This window comes from Motacilla alba, chromosome 28 (assembly GCF_015832195.1).
Source record: "Motacilla alba alba isolate MOTALB_02 chromosome 28, Motacilla_alba_V1.0_pri, whole genome shotgun sequence".
NCBI lineage: Eukaryota > Metazoa > Chordata > Aves > Passeriformes > Motacillidae > Motacilla > Motacilla alba.
In genome coordinates, this window is record NC_052043.1 from 889,771 (window position 1) to 911,821 (window position 22,051).

At 57.2% G+C, this 22,051-nt stretch overlaps 2 protein-coding genes across 2 annotated transcripts; one reads left to right on the forward strand and one right to left on the reverse strand.

Moving 5' to 3' along the window:
* The first annotated feature begins 697 nt into the window (after positions 1–697).
* On the forward strand, positions 698–15,510 carry CHAF1A (chromatin assembly factor 1 subunit A). The gene is made up of 15 exons (XM_038163593.1): positions 698–864; positions 1,428–1,478; positions 1,664–2,406; positions 4,589–4,645; positions 6,482–6,723; positions 7,184–7,244; positions 7,624–7,692; positions 8,073–8,296; positions 8,435–8,603; positions 8,755–8,835; positions 8,914–9,003; positions 9,217–9,478; positions 10,558–11,015; positions 13,806–13,893; positions 15,189–15,510. Exons 2-15 carry the CDS (start codon positions 1,430–1,432, stop codon positions 15,266–15,268), a joined length of 2,673 nt encoding a protein of 890 aa, XP_038019521.1. The 5' UTR covers positions 698–864; positions 1,428–1,429; the 3' UTR covers positions 15,269–15,510.
* On the reverse strand, positions 14,973–20,606 carry UBXN6 (UBX domain protein 6). The gene is made up of 11 exons (XM_038163624.1): positions 20,416–20,606; positions 20,014–20,171; positions 19,726–19,787; positions 19,470–19,598; positions 19,152–19,249; positions 18,754–18,829; positions 18,585–18,669; positions 18,150–18,369; positions 17,931–18,061; positions 17,172–17,317; positions 14,973–16,682 (listed from the first exon to the last, which is right to left on the reverse strand). The coding sequence occupies exons 1-11, from the start codon at positions 20,496–20,498 to the stop codon at positions 16,557–16,559; spliced, it is 1,314 nt and encodes a 437-aa protein (XP_038019552.1). The 5' UTR covers positions 20,499–20,606; the 3' UTR covers positions 14,973–16,556.
* Positions 20,607–22,051: the final 1,445 nt, after the last annotated feature.

A 22,051-nucleotide genomic window follows, 5' to 3' on the forward strand; every position in this document is an offset into this window, starting at 1 on the left:
GCCGCCGCCACCACCGAGCGGCCCGGCCGGAGCGCCGCGCGGCGCCAGCGCGCCCCCTGCCGGCCGGGCGGAACCGCCCGGGATCGCGACTGAGCGGCGGATAGAGCCGTACTGTCGCGACACGCGGGACGGGCGGTCAAATCGGGAGATGACTGTGGCGCTGCCGTGTCTTTCTCCTGAGGGACCCGGCGCCGCCCGCGGGGAGCGGACAGCGTGTGCGACAACACGGGGACAACCGGGCCGGGACCCCCGCCATAGGCCTGGGGGGAAAATGGGGCGACAGGCGCTACAAATGGAAAACTACGACTCCCAGCATCCCTCGCGATAGCGACTGCGCCTCTCAGCGGCGGGCGCTGATTGGCCGCCGGCGCCGCCGCCATTTCGCGCGTTGGCTCGATGCCCGTAGCGGCGCGGCGGGCGGCAGTGCTGGCTCCGCCCCCTCCGCCCGCTGCTGCGGACAGGCCGCTCCGGCCCGCCGCGGCACCGGTCCCGCCCGGTGAGCGGGTAGGCCTCAATTCCAGGCGCAGGGACCGAGCGGCGCCCCGCCGTCCCTCTATAAATCCACCCAATCAGCGCCCGCACCGCGCGAGACCGACAGCCCCCTCCGCCAATCAGCGGCGCTGGCGGCGGCAGCCAATCGAAAGGCGAGACGCAGCGGGGAGTGTGGCCGGGCGGGTCACGTGGGGCGCGCTCGGCCAATCAGCGCGGCGGGACGCGGGGTCGCCCCGGCTCCCGCCAAGTACGAGCGGGACGGGCCGGGCGGGACCGGGCCCGGAGCGGCGGGGGCTGCGCGGGCCGGGCCGCCTCAGGGGCGCCGCCGCCGCCCGGCACCGCCGCCAGCCGCGCCCGCCGCCGCCGCCGCAGGTAGGGTCGTGCTGGGGATGCGGCGCGGCCGGGGCGCGAGGTGTTTCCGGCGGCGGTTGGGCCGCGGGGTGCGCGGGGCCTGCCCGGGGTAACAAAGGAGGTGCCCGAGCTGCCGCCGCGCCCCGGGGCTGGGCCCGGGCCCGCCCTGCGGCCTCACGCGTGGAGGCACGGAGCGGTTTGGGTGGGGAGGGATCTGAAAGGCCCGCCCGTCGCACCCCTGCCGTGGGCAGGGACGCCTCCCGCTGTCCCCCGGTGCTGCGGCCGGGCCTGGGCACTGCCGGGATCCCGGGGCTGCTCTGGGCACCCTGTGCCAGGCCCTGCCCGCCCTCCCCGCCAGGAATTCCCTCCTCGCATCTCCTCGGGTGCGGGCACAGGCTCCTGGGGACGTTCCAGCCACAGTGTGGCTGCCGGGCCCCCGTGGGTCGGGGGTTCCTTTGGCTTGGGGGGGACAGCGGGACCCCTTTGTCCTCCCCCAGCGGCCCTGGGAGCGCTGCTGGGCTCTGCCTCAGCCCACAGCTCGCTGGGAGCGGCCACGGGTGCTGATTTGTTGTTTTCTCCCGTAGCCATGGAGTGCAGAGACAAAGCTGCTGTCCCTCCACGGAAGCTCGTCCAAGGTAAGGGAGTGTCCCCCATCCAGCACAGTTTTAGCACGTTAAGAACATCTCGGAGCTGGTTTATGAAACGCATTGGCTTGGTTGGGATTAAATAATCTCCAAGTGGCAGATCTCACTCTTGTGCTCCAGAATGAATGAAAGCCTCGGCGTTTCCTGTCTCTAACCTGGTGTTGTTGTTGTTGCAGCTCGGCTGCCCTTCAAGCGCCTCAATCCTGTGCCAAAGGAGAAGCTCGAGGTCAGTTCAGAAGTCAAAAAAGTCAAGAGCTCCCCGAGCGCTTTTGCTGCCAGCAAGGATCCCTGCCTGGATGCCTCAGGTGCCTCCCTGGACAATGTGGAGAACGACTGCCAGCTGGGCTCCGACGGGAATTTGACTCCAAAACTCGTGAACGGGAAGGGCCCGCTGGACCATTTTATCCAGAAGAACCCAGCAGGTGACACGAGTGACCCTGGGGGCGTTCCTGACCCCTCCAGGGGCTCTGGCCACGGACTGGGGGACAGCACGGAGCGGCGGGCTGCGGATTCTACAGCTGCTGTGAGCAACGGCACCGCAGGAACAGAGCTGGGCTGCCCGAGCCCCTCGAGGAGCAGCCCAGCAGGTGACTCCGTGGGGACCGAGGGGCCCTGTGGCACGGCTGCAGGAGCTGGGAGCCAGCCCTGCTCCAGGATGGCGGCCTGCAAGGGCGCTCAGGGCGAACTGAAGGATGTGCTCTTTGAGGGGAAGGTGCCCGTGGTGCTGCTGGAGGACATCATGACCCTGAAATGCCCCCAGGTGGCCTCTCTGGACGGCAGCAGCGAGGCCCTGGAGTCGTCCCACGAGGGGGACTCGGGACTGACCAACTCCTCGCTGAGCTCCGGGAGCTCCCCCGAGCTGGTGGCACGCAGCAAGGGCAGCAGCAGCCCCCTGGCTGCCTCCACGCCCGCCAGGAAGGTCGGTCTGCTCTGCTTCGGGGTGCAGGTGCTGCGCTGGAGTGTTTGGGGGTCTGGGGAACAGGGTGAGGGGGGCAGAGGGGAGTGATGGGAAGGTGGTGGGGGTTAATTACTGAATTGTTGCACTTTGGGGTCTCCAAATCCTGCAGCTCAAGGGTTTGATCCTCCCTGCCTCGGGCTGCTGCTGTGGTTACATTTCTTTCATGAAATGCCCGCTTGGGCTTGGTGTTTTGGGAGCAGCATCCAGGGGCAGTTCTGTGTTTGGGTGGTTTTTCCCCAGCTCTGTTTCATCCTCCTCAGAGCTGCTGGCGTTCCCGTGAGCCTGTTCCCCCAGAGCAGGCAGTGCAGATGCTTTTCCAGCTCCGGATTCCTGCAGCTGCCGTGGAGAAGCTCTGGCACAGGGCGCCCAGAGCAGCTCCTGCCTCATCCCTGGCAGTGCCCAAGGGGGGATTGGAGCAGCCTGGCACAGTGGAACGTGGCAGGGGTGGCACTGGATGGGCTCTGAGGTCCCTCCCGACCCAAATCATTCTGGGATTCCATGACAAAGCTCTGCGTGAGGGGGTTTTTGGTCACCTGGGTTTCAGTTGAGCAGCTCTGCTTCAGCAGGAGGTCCCCAGACACCCCGATTTTTGGGGCAGTTTGCACAGAGAGGCTTCCGAGGGCAGCAGCGTCCGCTCAGGTGGCTCAAACACCACGGGGATGGTTCTCCCAGCCCTTTTGTTGTGTTTATCAAGTCAAGTGATCGATTCCTCCTCTGGAAACTCCCAATCTTCCACCTCTAAAATAAACAGATGCACTCGAGCAGGCATGAAGCATTTCCAGTGCAGCAGAACAACAGACAGCACTCCTGCTGTAACCCAGTGCTGCCGGGGGGGCTGGATGTGCTCGTGTGCTGCTCCCCAAAGTGGGGGTCTGCACCCCAAGCTGTGCAGCTGGGAGTCCTGGCAGCTTTGTTTTCCTGGCAGGACGCAGCTCTGAGGAGCTGAAGCCCCCACTTGACAGAATTCCTGTTTTATGGCAGATAAATATAGAAGATGAAGCAGTTGGGCTGTGTTAGCCTGTTCATCACAATTGAAATGTGGTGCTGAGAATGGCAGGAGCAGGAGGGGGGATCCAGTAAAACAAGTCAGTGTGCTGAAATATTGACAAACCAGGCCTTTAACCAGTCTGTGAACCGTGGTCTTATGCATAAACCACCCTTTTCTTCCCCCCATAAATAAAAGATAAATGAGAAGTGTGCCCTGTTTGGGGTTTAGGGTCAGTGAGCTGTTACTGGTGGAAGATCCAGTGGACCGTGATGACAAGAGGGAAGTGTTAAGATGTGGAAACAGTCCTTGTATTCATTAACTCACAGCTAAATATCACTGCAAGATAGGTGGATGAGAAAAAACCCAAACAAACATAAGTTTAGCTGGAAGGAAGTGAGTTTGGCATATTGAGGTGTCCCCTGTGGTGCAGAGCAGCTCCCCTGGTGCTGTTCCCCTGCCAAGGATCCTGTAGGGCTGAGGGGACCAGAGGGGTTTGTTCATGGGAGCAGGAACCCTGGGGTGGATCCAGGCTGGGCTGGGAGTGGGGAGATGGGATGGGAGTGGGGTGTGTCCTGATTCCCTGCTCTGGGGGATTGGATGTTCCTGGGTGTGTCCTCATTCCCTGCTCTGGGGGATTTGGGGTGACTGAGGTGTGTCCTTATTCCTGCTCTGGGGGATTTGGATGTTCCTGGGTGTGTCCTCATTCCTCCTCTGGGGGATTTGGGGTGGCTGGATGTGATCTGCAGGACCAGAGGAGTTTGTTCATGATCCCTGGGGTGGATCCAGGCTGGGATGGGAGTCAGGAGATGGGATGTTCTGAGGTTGTGTCCTCATTGCCTGCACTGGGGGATTTGGGGTGGCTGGATGTGATCTGCAGGACCAGAGGGGTTTGTTCCTGGATCCAGGCTGGGATGGGAGTGAGGAGATGGGATATTCTGGGGTGTGTCCTCATTCCCTGCTCTGGGGGATTTGGATGTTCTGGGGTGTGTCCTCATTCCCTGCTCTGGGGGATTTGGATGTTCTGGGGTGTGTCCTCATTGCCTGCTCTGGGGGATTTGGGGTGGCTGGATGTGACCTGCAGGAGCAAGCTGGTGTCACTCAGGCTGGAAAGGCAGCACCAGGATCTCCTCTGAAAGCTGCATTTTGTGATTCCAGGTACCTCAGAAATTCCACAGAAGTTCAGCAGAGAAGGAGAAGCTGAGATTGCAAAGAGTAAGGCTTTTCCCTGACACCCAGACCTCCCCCGAGGAGCCAGCAAAGGCTTTGCCTTTTATCTCAGCCCAGCTGGAACATCTCTTTTGCCATTTTTGCTCACCCTGAGGAGCGTGGAAGAACCTTTAATGCAGGCAGTTAAAGGGCTTGGCTCTTTCCAAAGCTCCCGAGTGGAGCCCTGGGTGCATTTGGGGCTCTTGGGGAAGAGATTGGAAACGTTGAAGCCCCAGAATTTAAGTTCTGTTTTTAGGAATACCCGAGGCAAGTGGGGCACTGTGGCTGTGGCTTCCCAGAGGATGTCACCACTGGATGTCACCACTGGGAATGCTCGAGCTCCAGGTTCTGTTTGCTTGTGTGCAGCTCCTCAGCAAACTCTGCTCCCTCATTTCTGTGCCAGCAAACTCTGCTCCCTCGTTTCTGTGCCAGTGCAGGGTCACTGCAGTCAGTGCTGCGGGAAGGGGCTCTTTGGGGCTGTTTGATCTGCACCTGGGCAGGTTTGTGCCCGGGAATTCTGCGTCTCCCAGCGGCTTGTTTATAAACTTGCGTGTTTTCATCTAAGTTGTAGCTGTAAAGCTTTTCAGCTTTTCCCAGTGCCCCGTATAGAATTCCAATCTGTTGTTTTCTTCCCTTCTATAGCCGTGCTAAAAATAGCAGGGATGGGAGGGAGAGGGGAGAATGGAAGCTAAAAATGATGCTGGGGATGAACCAGACCCACCAGTGAGCTGTCAGCTTCACACCAGCACCCGGCACATTCCATGACTCAGGCTGACAGTGTTGTTTCCTTGCCATTGGCACCGTTTGGCTGCTGGTGGCTCGCTGCAGTTATTTGTGTTGTGACACTGCTCAAGGAAGCCTCGATGTTGACAAGGAGAGATGTGAAATCAATAAAAGAAAACTGAAAATACCCAGGGAGGAGTTGGGAGTGTCTGGGCGCAGGCAGATCCTCCTTTCCTGGTGACATCACCGGTGCCTGCAGCACAGAAAAGCTTTTTCTCTTTAATTTGACATTTTCCTGCCTGGTGTCAGCAGGGCCACGGTGGGAATTGCTGTTGTTTTGGGAGGAAACACCATAAAAGGCATCACTTCCAATAAAATCTTCCCCCTGCTGTTCCCAGAGTGCCCCTTGAACAATCTCAGGGCACTGGTGATGCCTGGTGATCTAGAATGGAAGAAAACAAGGGACGAGCTCCACAATCTGGGGGTTGGAAACTCCCTTTATTCCCTGAGATCATGGAACAGCCCAGCTGGGGGGACCCACGAGGACCATCAGAGTGATTTCTGTGATTGTGGGAGCCATCAGAAGCTCCTTGTGGGTTTATGATGCCAAACCAGCTCCGATTCACTTGCGGAGGTGACACCACTGTAGCCCTGTGGTGACACCAAAGCATGAAGAGCTTTGCTCAGGAGGAAATATTTTGGAAAGACTCTGAAATCTCCTATTAAATAAGGGAATAATTACGGTTTTTTAATTCCCATCTCATTTTCCATAACGCTGCAGTGGTAATGAAGATGACTCAAACACAAAGCTTTCTTTGGTGCTTAGAGAAATGAAAATACCTTTTTTTTGCTAAGGGAAAAGAATAATTAAAGCTTTCAGAGAGGCAGCACAAGGAGGCCCAGCTGGCTGCTGGTGAGGCACCGGGGGGCTGGGGATGTGCTCCCACCTTCTTTCCTGGGGAGGATGGGAGGGGGTCCCTCCCAGCCCTGGATATTTTATGATGCTGCAGGTCAAGCACTGGGTGGGTCCAGCTCCCTCTTTGAGCGATCAAAAGCTGCTTTTCCCCGGGGCTTCGGGAGCACAAAGCTGCAGCTCTGAGTGTCCCCTTTGTGCCCCAGGACCAGGAGCGTGCGGACAAGCTCCAGAAGCTGCAGGCAGAGAGGGAGGAGAAGGGGAGGCTGAAGGAAGAGGCAAAAGCTGCGAAGGAACGAGCCAAGGAGGAGGCCAAGAAGAGGAAAGAGGAAGAGAAGGAGTTGAAAGAGAGAGAAAGGAGGGAAAAGAAAGAAAAGGAAGAGAAGGAGAAAGCTGAGAAGCTGCGAGTGAAGGAGGAGAAGCGCAAGGAGAGGCAGGAGGCTCTGGAGTGAGTGCCTGGGCTTGTGCAGCTCCTGGGGGTCCCTGGGCTGATTTCCATCCCCGCTTTCCCTGCCCTGCTGCTCCAGCAGCGCGGGCCTGAGGCCAGGGGGTGGCTCTGAAGTGCTTGAGGGACTCTGTGCCCCCGTCCCAGCAGTGCCTTCTGCTGTCCCTGAGCTTCCCCTCCTGGCCTGGCTCACCTGTGCTGTTTGCTGAGGAAGTTTCCTGTGACTTGGTAACCCCTGAAACCCCCTGGCACTGGGAGAAACTTGAGGCAGCCTATTCACTTGAAATGGGTCAATATTTGCTCTAGAAGGAACGAACACAGTCTTCTCTGCACTTAACCGAGTGTGGTTCTTGGCTGGGTTGACAGATGATCCTCGTGGTGGGGTCTGGGGCTTCCCACCTCTTCCTCAGTGCAAATAAACCCTTCCTGGTGGGTGACAATTCTCATGACCTTTGTTTTCAAGGGCAAAACTTGAGGAGAAGAGAAAGAAAGAAGAGGAGAAACGGTTAAAGGAGGAAGAAAAGGTAGAAATGCTTTCTCTGGCTTGTCTCTAAATTCTTTCTGGGGTGAAAGGCTCTTGGTGGAGCCTTTGGGTGCAGCCTGTCCCCATGACCTGCTGGGGCTGCTCCGTGCAGGTTTTACCTGTTCCTTTCACACCTGTAGGTTCCTTTGCTTTTCCCCTCTCAGGTGTTTTCTGTGTGTGTGTTTGTGACTGGCCACCAGTGAACTCTCCCCTGGCAGTGGCCCTGGAGGGAGGACAATGAGTGTTTCTGTTGAGTCACAGGAGCTGGTGACTGCCTGAACTTTGCTTTGTGCCTCAGTTGAAGCTGAGTCATGCGTGGGCTCACCTGGAATTCCAGAGCTTTGTCCTGTCTCAGATGTGCCTTTGGGTTCTCATTGCAGCGCATCAATGCCCAGAAAGCAGAGATCACCAGGTTCTTCCAGAAACCAAAGACTCCACAAGCCCCCAAGGTGAGGGTTGCTGTGCCTCTGTGTTGGTTTCTCACAGTTGTTCCTAACCTGACTTCCTTCTCAGCTGCCCCTTACAGCTTCATAGGTGGTCAAAACATTGTTTTTTCCTAATTCCCTGGTCTCAAAATTGCAAAGGATTTTAAGAAAAGGGCCGGAGCAGAGACTGCAGCAGACATTTGTGGTTGGTATCTCAGCTCTGTCTCCTGCATTGCCTGGAAGATCTGGAGTCTTGGACAGGAGGGGCTTAACCTAAATCTTCACTTAACCTAAATCTTAAATCTTCACCTCAGACAGCACCTCCACAGCAGGTGTTTCTTGCATGTGCTGGTGCTGCAGCTTCTCGGTGTCCAAACCCTGACGTTCCTCACTTGATGTTTCAGACCCTTGCTGGCTCCTGTGGGAAGTTTGCTCCTTTTGAAATTAAGGAGAACATGGTCTTGGCCCCCCTCAGCCGTGTTGCCCTGGATCCAGACGACCTGGAACAGCTGGATAAGCTCCTGCACGCCCAGAATGGTGAAGATTCTTTCTTGAAGGATCTAAAATGTCGTAAACCACGGAAAACGGGGCCCACTTTGGTCAGTGACAGCAGTGACAGTGTCAACAGGTCAGTCTGCACGTGGGGGCTTGCTTCGCTTCTGCTTTGTGAAACGAGCTGCAGAGAGGGTTTGAGGATTGAGGATTGGAGAGGAGGGAAGGCTGGAGCTGCTCTGTGGGGCTGAGCCACCTTCCCCTGTGTTCCCAGTGACGTGGTGGTGGTGGATTGCTGCCAGCCAGATGCTGTTCCTGAGAGGGAGAAGTTTGGCAGGATGAAGCTCCTGCAGTTCAGTGAGAACCACCGCCCTGCCTACTGGGGCACCTGGAACAAGAGAACCTCCCTGATCCGTGCCAGGAATCCATGGTCCAAGGACACTGTAAGCCCCACATTCCTCGTGCTCTAGAAGGGAATGTGCTTGGCCTCTGCTTCCCTGGCATTTCTGAGCCATTTTGTTCCCTTTGACACCCCAGGCTGGGTTTGGTGCTGTGCTCTGCAGTGGTGGACAGAAATGTTGGCATTTCTTGCAGAAACTGCTGGACTATGAAGTGGACAGTGATGAAGAGTGGGAAGAGGAGGAGCCGGGGGAAAGCCTCTCCCATAGTGAAGAGGTGAGGGTCCTGCACGCTGAATAAAACCAGGAGCCTCTTGCACGTGGCAGCGTTAACTCCTAACCCATTCCTTTGTAGGATGATGAAGAGGAGGGAGAGGATGAAGATGAGGACGATGGGTTTTTTGTACCCCATGGGTACCTATCTGAAGATGAAGGTGTGACAGAGGTAAGGGAGCTGGGTGTCCCCGAGTTTCCATCTCTGTTTCCAGTCAGCTGTGTCCTGTCAGTATTGGCAGGGGAGGAGAGCACGTGGTGCTGTGCCTGCACGCTTCAGGAGCCCTGCGTGGCCCAGGGAACACCAGGCAAAGCTGCGTTTAAAAAGCTCTTTTTTTTTTTCCTGATGTGGGTGTAAGGAGTCCTTTGTCCCCTGTGGCTGCAGGAGTGTGACCCGGAGAACCAGAAGGTTCGTCAGAAACTGAAAGCAAAGGAGTGGGATGAGCTGATAGCCAAGGGGAAGAGGTTCCATGTCCTGCAGCCTGTGAAGATTGGCTGTGTCTGGGAAAGGGCAGCAAAGGACAACGGCACCAACCCGGACCTGAAGGTGCTCCAGCAGTTCACAGCCTGTGTCCTGGATCCACCTGTGCCAGAGGAAGAGCAGCAGACACAGAAATGTGGCAAAAAAAGAGCAAAAGATCAGCAAAGTAAGACCTGGAGGGCTGAACAGTGCTGCCACACTGTTGTGCTCTGCTGTGGAGGGAGCAGGGGGATTAGTGAGCGCTGCATTCACAATGACCTGTTTCTGACAAGCCTGGAATCCCAGGAATCTCTGAGAGCTCTTGGAAAGGAGTTTTCTGGCAGTGCCTCTCCAAAAAGTCTTGCTCTGGGCAATTTAGGAACTAAAACCAACCAGACTTGAGCAAGCTCAGATTCAGGATGGGCTTGAGCCTGTTTATTGTTTGGGGGAAAGGGTTTGGTTTCTGTGTTGGCTTCCAGTCCTGATTAACACAAGGCTGTGAATAACTCACATAAAGGCCGAGCAGGGGGTGGGGGTTTCACTCCAGGCTGTTGTTATTATTGGGGTGAGTTTCCTACATCAAATCTGCTGTTAAAATCATGGAATCCCAGAGTGATTTGGGTTGGGAGACACCTTAAAGACCATCCAGTTTCTGCCATGGCCAGGGACACCTTCCACTCCCTCCAAGCCCCGTCCAACCTCACCTTGGAGCCTTCCAGGCATGGGGCACCCCCAGCAGCTTCCGTGGGCAATCCCATCTCTAAAACTCATTCTGGTTCCAATTTGAGGAACGTTTGAAGGAGCTGGGGCTGTTCAGCCTGGAGAAGAGGAGGCTTAGAGGTGACCTGATGGCTCTCTGCAAGCCCTGAAGGGAGGCTGTGCACAGGTGGGGTCCCTCCACCGGGCAGCACTGACAGGACGAGAGGACACAGTCTCAGCTACCTCAGGGAAAGGTGTAGGTTGGATATTAGGGACAAATTTTTCACGGAAAGAATATTAAAGTACTGGAACTGTCTTCCCAGGGAGGTGCTGGAATCACCATCTCTGGATTGTTTAAAAAAGGACTGGCCGTGGCACTTGGTGCTGCAGCCTAGTCGAGGTGTTAGGGCACAGGATGGACTCGATGATCTTAGAGGTCTCTTCCAACCTCATCATTCTGGGATTCTGGGATTTTGTGGTGTTTTCCCCCTCTGGAGAACCCATGCTGATTTCCACCCCCCATCTTTCCCAACCTTTAACCCATTCTGTGCCGCTTTCCCCCCGCAGTCCTGGGCCAGCTGCTGCCGCTGCTGCACGGGAACGTGCACGGGAGCAGGGTGATCATCCAGGAGTTCCAGGAGTGCTGCCGCCAGGGACGCTTCAGCCACGTGCCCGAGGGCAGCTCCGGGAGCCCCCCGGAGCCCCCAGGTGGGGAGGACAGCGGGGTGCCCTCCAAGGCCAGGCTCAAGAGGATCATTTCGGAGAGCTCGGTGTACGAGAAGAGGCCCGAGTTCCGCATGTGCTGGTACGTGCACGCCGAGGTGCTGCGCAGCTTCGGCCAGGAGCAGCTCCCCGTGCCCTGCCAGTGGAACTACGTCACCCAGGTGCCCTGCACGGGCAAGGAGGAGGGGGGCAGCGTGCCGGGAGTGGCTGTCCCCCAGCCCACCCCCCTGGCGGCCAAGAGGAAGGCCGTGGGAAGCATGTCCATCACCAAGTTCATGAAGAGGCCTCGGGGCGCTGAGCAGGTGAGTTCCTGGCGGGGTGCTGTGCCCCAGTAAGGAGTGCTGGGGGTGTTTGTTACTTGTTACTTCCAGCCACTGTCCTGCACACCTTTTTATGGGGAGAGAAGGGAAATGATGGGACTAAGAGGGTTTCTTTTGTGTGTCTGCAGCTCGGACTCTCTGTTCCATTGGAAACGTTGCTCTCCTGCTGTTCTTCCATTCTCTGCTATTTGGCAGTGATTGCATCCAAGCTGTGAATAGTTTGAGAGTCTGCTTGGCCTTGCTTTTACAGCTGTGTGTAATTTGTGTGCAGGTTTTATGTGTGCCTGTGGCTGCCAGATGTACAGCCCGAGCTGATGACTTGCAGCACTTGCATGTGAACGGATTAAATGTGGTTCCCAAGTGCTGCAACTCAGCCCAGAGCACTCTGCAAAGGCTCCAGCTCATCCTGACACACATAAAGCTGAATTTCAAGAGCTGCTTTAAAAATACAATAATTCATAGGGACAAAATGAGATGGAATTGCAGTGGTTACTGCCTGGGAGCTGTGTTGTGGTTTTCCTGTTGTTGCTTCTGCTTTTCAGGGCAACCACAGGTAGTGCTGGAGCCCAATCACGACTGAAAAATGGGATCGTGGAATTCCAGAATGGTTTGGCTTGGAAGGGACCTTAAATCCCACCCAGTGCCACCCCTGCCATGGCAGGGACACCTTCCACTGTCCCAGGTGCTCCAGCCTGGCCTTGGGCACTGCCAGGGATCCAGGGACAGCCCCAGCTGCTCTGGGAATTCCATCCCAGCCCCTCCCCACCATCCCAGGGAGGAATTCCTTCCCAGTATCCCACCCATCCCTGCCCTCTGGCAGCGGGAGCCATTCCCCGTGTCCTGTCCCTCCATCCCTTGTCCAAAGTCTCTCTCTGTGTTTCCTCTTGGCCCCTTCAGGCCCTGGAGGAGCCACAGCCGGGTCCCCACAAAGCTTGGGGTGCTCTGGTGAGGCTTTAGGTGCTGGAACTTGGGGTCATCAACCTTTGCCTTCCAATCCCCCAGGCAGGGCAGGGTTTGAAATCCCTGCCAGTGCATTTATTCCTCCTTCCCTGTGCACCAGGTTGGGAAAGAGCCCCAGAATGGTTTGGCTTGGGGAGGGACCTTAAAGCTGATCTCCTTCCACCCCCTCCCAGGGACCACAGATGAGGCTTTTGATGCTTTTCATGCTTTGCCTTCCCAATTTATTCTTGGCTTTTTTGGCTTTTCTACTGCAAAAGCTCAGCATTCAGGTATTGATAGAGATCAGAGACTTGTGAGAAGCTGTTCAGCCCCCAAACTCCATCTGCTTGGGTTTTTTTCTTGTACACTAAATAAAGGCAGAGATAAAAGTCTCTGCTTGGCACCCACTGGAAATTCAGCTTATAAGGGAGCAGAAATAGCAAAACAAAGGCTTTTAGGAGAATTACATCACCAGCCTGAATGCTTCAAAGCTTCTCGGAGCTGTGCTGGGAGGAGCAGCTCGGAGCAGAGGTGTCACAGCCCCAGAAACCTTTCGTTGCTGATGTCTCAATCAGCCCTGCTCAGGTGTTTGAGGTCCCACCCCACCTGTGGGGAGCCATGGGGACAGCCTGGGAGGGCACGGGTGTCACACTGCCACTCTGGCACGTGTTGCTCTGCTGGGAAGCTCACCCCGGGGCTCGTGTGAGTCAAGGTGCTCTTACATAAGCTGTGGAGAGAAAAACTTGGTGCTGAAGTGGGCAGTACCTGCCCATGTGTAGGAGGGATTTCATTCGAGAACTGGGACTTTACTGAAAGATGTAAATTGAAAATTTCTTGGCTTGGAAGAGTTTTTAGGGGATGGGGACCAGAATTTTCATTCCAGTTCCAGCTGAAGGGAAAAAAACAAAACTCAACAGACCCTCACAGCTGGGCAACTCTGGTTTGTGTCTCTCCTGGGGTTCTGTGTTCTGCACTCAAAATGGGGAATTTGGGCCTTTCCCAGCAGCAACCCTGGGGCAGCAAGGGAAGAACTGGCACCACTCCCTGAGGGAAAACTGATTGGCAAAGAGGAGGAGGAGTCAGGAGACAACCAGGTCCAAACTTGACAAGCAACAGTAATTCTCCATCTCCAGAAGGGAGGGGACATCCAAAGGGGCAAAGGAGGCTCAGGGGGGCCCTCCTGGCTCTGCACAACTCCTGCCACGAGGGGACAGTCAGGAGGGGACAGCCAGGAGGGGACAGCCAGGCTGCTGCCAGGAGGAGACAGCCAGGATGGGACAGCCAGGCTGCTGCCAGGGGACAGCAGGACACGAGGGAACAGCCTCACAGGGCACCAGAGGGGGTCAGGTTGGAGATTTAGGGAACTTTATTCACCCAAAGAACTGCCCAGCCCTGGCACAGCTGCCCTGGGCACGGCTGGAGTCCCCACCCCTGCAGGGATTTAAAAGCCATGGGGATGTGGCACTTGGGGACAGGGCCAGTGGTGGCCTTGGCAGTGCTGGGGAACAGTTGGACTCTCTGACCTTTACGAGTCTGTGATTCCACGAAAATAATAAACAGAGGGGGGAGAGGTTTCCCTTCCGAAAATGCAGCCAGAGTCAGATTTCCATGGAGCCTGAGCTGCGGGGGCTGCTCAGCACGTTGTGTAAGAGGGAAGGATCCTGGAGCGGGAGCTTGGCCTCTTTCCCACTGTGTGTGCCACTGCAGAGGAGGCCTTTTGTCACAGGTCTCGGCTCGTGGAGCTGGGAATTGCAGGTTTCCTTCCCTCCAGAGGTGCCCACCTGCCCTCTGCCTGTGCCAGCCTCACACCTGGTACCTGCTCTTTCCCCCCAGGCTGCAGAGATGGATGGATTCCAGGCAGACACCGAGGAAGATGAGGAAGATGATGACTGCATGATTGTGGATGTACAGCCAGGAAAAGGTGGGGAGGGAGATGGGTACCAGGCCCTTGGCAGACACTCCCCCAGGGGAGCAGCACCTGTGTGAGCTCAACCCGGGGCTTTCTGCCCTTGCCACCACTCCTTGAGCTTTCCTCTCTAGAGATCTCTTATTCCAGATGCTCCTGCTTCTCACCCTTTTTTAAAAGATGCTTTTTTGCTATTTCTGGCCTTTTCTAAGCTGCTCTTGCCTCTTCTGCCCTCCTCCTCCCCTTTTGCCCCCGTGGCACAAAGCCCTCGTGGGCAGCCCTTGGCTTCCAGTGCCACCTGCTTGTTCCTGGGGCACGGGTGAGCCCCGGGCAGTGCCAGCACATCCTCTGGTGATTATTCCAGATATTGCTGCTCCCTGGGCCAGCAGAGCCCTCCAGGCCTGCCAGGGGCTGGGTTATCACCCCTCTGGTGCCTCCTCAAAGGTGCACAGTGTCTGAAGGAAGCCACATCAGGGAGCAGCCCGGCTGCTGCTCTGCTCCAGGATCTGAGCCTTGCTTGTGTTTGTGTCCCAGTTATCCCTTGGAAAACGCCTTCAAAGCCCCTCTGCTGCTGCCTGTCCTTCCAGGCCACGCTGGGATGAGGATGTGGAGCAGCTCCTTTCATCTCCAGGAGCTTTTGGACGTGATCACACAGAGCAATGAGCTGCCTCCGAGCACGTGCTGTGCTTTCCAGAGCTCTGGGCTCTTTCTTCCTGCTCACAATAGAGCTCTCTAACCTGCTCTAAGGAAAGTGCTTTGTGCTGGGCAGCTCCTCTGGTAGATAAGGACTCGTGCACAGAAATTCTGGAGTGTTTGACCCATTCCAGGCATTATCTGGGCTCTCCTTCCTCTCTGAGCTCCTCTCGCCTCCCAAAACAGACACTGGGACTGCTTGACAAGAAGCCTGGCTTTAATCTTAAGCTGCTTTTGCTTATTACCAGGCTCGGAGATGAAAACCTCGCCTCAGGTTTGTCCCCTCTTGTTCTGAGGATGCCACGGAGCAGCTTCCCTCCCTCAGGCTCTGCTGACACACACGCAGCTCTGTTTGTTTGGCTCTGCCCGACTCTAAAGCACTGAAAAGATTATGAAAATCCTTTTTATGGTTGAAGTGATTTTTTTTTTTTTATTCCGGATTGGTGACATTAAATACGAAGCCAGTATTAAAACCAGTTTTTAAATAGTGTTGAAAAGGAGACTCACAACAGATGCAGGAAGCTAAGACAGATAAAACATCAAGTAGTCAAATTTTACTGGATTAATGAGGATGTTTAGAAAAACAAACCAAACCAAACACATTCTCTCCTTTGCAGGTTCCACAGCTTCAGAATCCAGTGGCACAAGAGCTGCTCACCAGGACAGCAGCACGGTCAGCCCATCTAATACAATTTGAGATTTAAATGCTACTAACTCCTCTGTATGTATGTAGAATGAGCTAGAAAGTTTTAAAACCTCGTGTATCTTTGACCAAGATACTTGAAAGTATTCCACATTTCTTGTAAAGAGAAGACAGCACTTTGTTCTGCTTCAGACCAGACGGAAGCTTAAATTTTTAGCTTTAGCTTTTTTAGCTTTTTTTTTTTTAAATACTGCATATTAATCTGTCCTTAATAAAGCATTATTGAAATTTTGATACTTCTTTGTAATGGAAGGTATCTAAGTTATCTCTAAAAGCAGCTGAGGGATTTTGGAATAAGCTTATTGTGATGCCACTGGGGAATGACTGTTCATAATGTTGTACAGCGTGGCCTTGGGTATAAATGATGTATAATTATATATGAATTTATGCTCTTGTACCATCCTGTTTGTGGTCTTACTTGCTCCAGAGAACAGCAGCAGGGCTTAACCTTTGGAAAAGGAAAAATGCACTGTTTCTCTTATTTTGGGACAGGCTGGACAGGTCAGGGCCAGATTCTCAGTCTCTCGTCTGCATCAGAGCTGAGCTCTGTCCCACAGAAAAACCCTGCTTGAGGTGTGAAAGGGCTGAGCTGGCATCAGGCTTGGTGACAGCAGAACAAACTTGCTGGGGCTTTTACCCAAATGGTGAGTTGGGAATTCTTTCAAAGATTGTCTGGAATTTCAGGTTCATTATCTCCCCCTGGGCAGCAGGAGCAGTCAGTCTGTCACTGCTGGCGTTCCCTGCTGTCACCCTCTGGTCTCTGAAGGGACAAGGGGGGTGATGCTGCCCCAGTAACACCAGTGCCAGCCCCAGCACAGACTGGTTTGGCATCTCAAACCTACAACAACAATGCAACTCAAGCAACTGGGATCAGAACTGAGTCTTTAAATAATTCCATTTAATCAGACTAAGTGTAACTTTATCCAAATAGCTTCTCTCCGGTAGGAGTTACAGTGCACACAGAAGCAGCACGGGAAGCTGAGCTCTAAACCCAGCCCCTACCCAGGCTCAGGTTGGTAATCCAGCCTACCAGCCCCTAATCCCTGCTCCACCACTGCCTTGGGAACACCTGGGGCAGTCCCTGCTCCAGTTTGGTGTTGAAATCTCCTGGGAGGAGCCGCTGCCGAGGCCACCTGCGAGCCTGGAGCTGGGAGGGGACAGCAGGGCCAGCCCCTCTGCAGAGCTGCCCCAAAGCCACCTCTGAGCTCGCGGGGCTCCAGCAGGCCGGGGAGAAGGAGGGACGAGTCCGAAGGCAGCAGCACGGGAGGCACTGCCCTTTATTTCACGACAGGGGCTGGGCCCTGGCCAGCAGCTCGGGCCTGAGGGGGCTGCGCTGCTCCTCCGCCGCCGCCTCCACGTCTGCCATGACCGCGGCGTCCCAGGCCAGGCTCAGCAGGGCCGAGGGCACCTGGGCACACACGGGAGGCTGTGGGCTGCCAGGAATGCCAACTCCCACCCAGTCCCACCCCTGCCTGGGGCACGGGCACCTCCCTCTGTCCCAGCTTGCTGCATCCCAGCCTTGGGCACTCCCAGAGCTGCTCTGCTCCCCTCGAGTGCAGAACGCCCTGAGAGCGTTCACAGAGCTGGGACTGCTCAAAGTGAGAAGGACAAGGCTGGATTCTGCAAGCAGCTCCTTTTAGGGGATGCTGCTTTGGGCTTTTCATTCCCTCCCTCCCAGCCCCTGACAGCTCTGTGCTCCAGGAGGAGCACCCTGCACTTCCCTCCACGCCTCGAAGCCCCCAAGCATTACTGCTTTGTTTGTGCTTAAAATGAGGGGACAGAGCACGACCTGGGGCTCTGAAAGAACACAAACTTCTCCCCCAGCTCTGAGCAGCAGAAGGCTCTGACAGCCTCAAGATGCTCTGGAAGGTACCAACATTATTTTTTTTTCACTCACCAACCCACATTCATTGAAGGCCAAGTTCTCATCAGTCAGTTTGAGACCTCCAGGTCCCAGGAGCTCAAAGGGCAGCCAGTCATCTCTGAGTGCTTCTCTCACAAAGTTGTAGAGCACGGATACTGATTCTCGGGCATAAAAAGTCCCTGCCATGAGAAAACAAGGTGAGAGAGTCTGGCATTTACCAAAATCTAACCTTTTGTGGTCGGTTCCATGGGGCTTCACCTACTGATGCTGACTTGATCAGCGACTTCCCTGCCACACAGCCAGCCTGATTTAACTGAAAACTATAAAAGCAGAATCCCCAAAGAAAAATAGTCAATTGTTGGGAGCCCCTGCCAGCCTGTAACAAAGAGCTGGGAAAGCCTGAAATGATTTCCAGAGTTCTACTGGAAAATGTGGAGAGGATTTATGCTGTTGTACAGCCTGACATCACGCAGGCAGCCTCACGCTGGCTGCTGTCACACCCCGATCTAATGAGTCCAGCTTGTTTCCAGAGGCCTGGGAAGAGCAGACTTTAATTAATGATGCCTTGAGATTCTTCCCTCTCTGCCCAATCCTGGCTTAAAATCCCAACCCTGAGCACGGGGAGGGTTTGGAGATGGAAGAGTTCACGGAGGAACGTTACCCCGCTGTGGTTCTGGGGTGCTTTATTCCACCAGCTGAGCTCAGCACCTCCTGTGATCCAGCTCCTTCCACTCCAGGGACCCTCCGAAGCTTCCGGAGGTGCCCGAAGGGAGGGTGAGGAGCCCCTCTTACCCTGGAGGATGTATCCATCGGGGAAGCGCACCCGCAGCAGCGTGTAGTTGTACTTCCTCATCTCCCTCTGCTCGTCCTTCTCGCGCATGGCTCTGGTCCTCAGCATCGCCGCCTTCTCCACCGCCTCTGTCCTGCGGGGGCAGACCCTTGTAGGCCCCGAGGAGAGCCACCAGCTGCTGCCTGCCGTCCCCCCAGCCCTGCCGTCCCCCCGGCCCTCACCGCAGCCGCTGCTCCCTGCGCAGCTCCTCGGCAGTGAGGCTGAAGAAGTCGTGGGGCAGCTCGAAGCGCGCGGCCGCGGGCGACGGCTGGAAGAGCGCGAGCTGCCGGTGCAGCTGCGCCCGCACGGGCTCCGAGCTCAGCAGCTGCTCCTTGTGCTCCTTCAGATCCTCCAGCCTGCTCAGCACCTCCTCCTTCAGCACGTAGAACTCCTCCGTGGTGTCTGCAAGCGCAAGGGTGGGGCGTGAGGCTCTTGGTCTTCGGGGCAGTGACGCGGGGACAAGGATCTCTGGGGAAATGTCACGTCTGCACAAGGAATGTGCGGGCTCACAGGATGTTTTTGTTCCAGCCTTGGAGGAATGACCTCTGTGGAGCTGTCAGCAGCCAGAGCTGCCCCCAGCACCCCCCAGACTCCACACTAACACCACGAGTTCTTGCCTTGTCCTGGAACAGGCAGTGTTTTTGTCTCGAACCCGACAGCCTGGAAAAATTTGTGTGTCCCTTCCAAGCAGCTTATCCTTTCCTGGAAGAAAAGGACAGAATTTAGATGGAGTTTGCTCCAAGCAAGGGCTTTCCAAGGCTGAACAGCTGTGGAGCCTGAGCTCACCTGAAACACCTTGTTCTGCAGTTTGATTTTCCGGTATTTCTCCTCCTCTGGATGGAGATAGATGTTATCCAAGTACCTGCAGGAAGAGGAATGCACTGCCTGGATCAAAGCAGGACACTCTGAGGTCAGAGAGAAAACAGAGACCTGACAGAGAAAAAAAGCTGAGAAACCCAGGAAAATGAAATACATCGATGTTCTGGGGCCAAACAAAAAAAACAGCAGCTCCCAAACCTCTTGGATTAGTGGGACCAACTCCTCCAGGATGCTGACATCAGGTCAACTGACAAACTGGGTGGTTAGAGTTCAATTTTCTTCCAAAAAAAAAGACTTTGCTAGAAGCAGGGCAAGAAAACCCAGCAGGGAAGGGATGAGCTGCCCGTGCCCTCGGTGACACTCACTTGGCCATGGTCTCCACGCACACCCGGACCTTCTCCCGGTCCTTGTTGAAGGTGTGGATCTCCATGATGGAAGCAGCCACCGGATCCACGGAGAAATACTGGGCAGAGGGAGAGAAGCTGCTCAGGGAGGAGCTGACCCCAGCTCAGCTCAACTGTTCCCCATTTGCTGGGCTAGAGGCTATTTAAATCACAGGTAAAGTGAAATTGTCCTGGGGGAGATTCTACACGAAGGAGGTGGAGAGTTGGCGAGGGGGCCAACCCCACGGCACAAAAGGAGTTTGAAGAGGGAAGGGAAGGAGTTTGAAGGGAAGCACTCACTGCCTCGATGGCTTCTCGGAGCTGCTTTTCCTTCTGGTCTTTCCTCACAACAGTACCAGTCAAGGGACAGATGAAATAAACCCCTGAGACAGAGGGAGCAGCTGCCCCTTCCTGGGGCAGCTCCTGCTCCTGAAGGAGATAAAACCAAACTGAGCACGGGGAGGTTTTCGGGGTGCTCTGTTTATAAATAATACCCTCAGGATAAGCAGAGCAGCCCCACGGGGTGCTGAGCAGGGACTGGCAGCATCTCCCTCACCTTTTCCTCCGTGGAGAGCCCCTTCTCGCTGGCAGCTGCCTCAGCCATCAGCTCTTTTCTCACTAGGACACACAAACCCCAGCTGGAGCGGAGGCTCAGCACATTCCAGAGCCTTTTGGACAGCTCAGCGCTGCCCTGGGAACAAACACCTGCCCAGGTGTGGCGTCCCAGCCCCGGGCTGCCCATGACCCCATTTCCCCCACAGCCGCCCCAAAAACACGCTCGAGAGCGGTACCGGGGGGTTCTGCAGCCGGGCCCGGAGCCGCGCTCGCCCCGGCCCGCTCCTACCCTGGTTCCTGATGGTTTCCTGCGAGGCGGACGGAGCCTTTCCCTTGGGCTTCACCTCCAGCCGGGCCAGCGCCGCGGCCGCCGCCCTCTGCGCCTCATCCGTCGGGGCCTGACGGGGCTTGGGGGCCACCTCGGCTTTCGGCTTCTCCCGGGGGGCCCTGGCACGGGGGACACCGGCTCGGTGACCGCTCGCGCCGCGCCCACCCGCCGGTGGCACGGCGGGGACGCGGCCCCGCGGGAAGCGGCGCTCGGGCCCCGCGGTGTCGCCGCTCCCGGCCCCGTGTGCCCCTCGTGCCCCGGGCAGGTACCGGGTCCGGGCCGCGGGGGGGTACCGGCCGCGGAGCGTGCCCGGGGGTGCCGTTACCGCGGGTGGCGTTACCGGAGGGTCCCCCCAGCCCGTACCGGGACGGCTCCGAGAGCTTCTGCCCGGGCCCCGCCGTCTTGAACTTCAGGTCGGCCTTGATCTCCTGGAAGAACTTGCGCATGGCGGTGCCGGGCTGGGAGCGGGCCGGGACGGGAGCACCGGGACAGGAGCGCCGGGACGGGAGCGGGGCCGCCGCACACCCCCCCGCGCTTCCGGCCCGCCCGCGCCGTCACCGGAACGGGGCGGGACCGGCCCCGCTCGGGCGGCGGGGATGGGGCGGCGGGGGGGTGAGGGATACCGGCACCGGGATCACCGGGGGCTGCCGGCACCCGCGGACCCCGGAGCGGGACTCACGGACCCCGGAGCGGGACCCACGGACCCGGGAGCGGGACCCACGGACCCCGGAGAGGGACCCACGGACCCCGGAGCGGGACCCACGGACCCGGGAGCGGGACCCGCGGACCCGGGAGCGGGACCCACGGACCCGGGAGCGGGACCCATGGACCTGCACAGAGCCCCGGTTGCATCCATGGACCCCCGGCGGCACCCACGGAGCCTCACGGAGCCCAGAACGCCCCTGATTCCCCCCAAACCTGCATCCGCAGCCCCCGCGGAACAGCCGCGGCTCCCGGTGCCCCGGAGCAGCCCCGGTGTGAGCAAAGCAGGCTGAACGGAGCCCCGGGCAGCTCCGGAGCCGGGACGCAGCCGGGGCTGGGGCGTCTCAAGCACACGGACAAGGAGCCTCCCGTCTCCCGTCCCTGGGAGCTGCAAACCTGAGGATGCACGCAGTGAACATCCCCGCGTGGGCTGCGGGTTCACGGGGTCATTCCCACGCACAGCTCCTGCTCCCCCTCCTCTGGGACGCGGGACACTCGCAGCCGAGGAAGGGCTGCGACCCCCGGCATCAGGCGGACCCCACCCCGAACGGGGCTGTGCGCTCACCTGGGCAGCGGCACCTGGCACTGCCCCTCCCGGTGACACCGCGATCGACCCCGGGGACAGCCCGGTGGCACCGAGAGCCAGGAACACCTGGATGAAGGCTGGACACGCAGCGGCATCGCCAGTGGCACTGAGACATGGATCTGCCCTCGGGTGACACCGCCGTGGCACGGGACAGAGCCCTGAAACTGCTGGGATGTGGCAGAGCTGGGGTACGGCACGGCCAGGATGTGGCACAGCCTGAAACATGGCACAGCTGGGACACGGCACAGCCGGGACACGGCACAGCTGGGACACGGCACAGATGGGACACGGCACAGCTGGAACATGGGCACAGCTGGGACACGGCACAGCTGGGACAGGACACAGCCTGGGACACAGCACAGATGGGACACGGCACGGCCTGGAACAGGGCACAGCTGGGACACGGCACAGCTGGGATACAGCAAGGCCAGAATGTGGCACAGAGTGGATGTGGCACAGTCAGGATGCAGCATGGATGGGATATGGCAAGGCCAGGACATGGCACAGCAGGGACGTGGCACTGCAGGGATGTGACACAACAGGGACGTGGCACAAGGATGTGGCACAGAGGGACGTGGCACAGGGATGTGACACAACAGGGACGTGGCACAGGGATGTGGCACAGCAGGGACATGGCACAGGGACGTGGCACAGCCTGGCAGGAGCAAGGCCGCGCTCACAGTGTGACAGGGAGCACTCCCAGCACCCCGA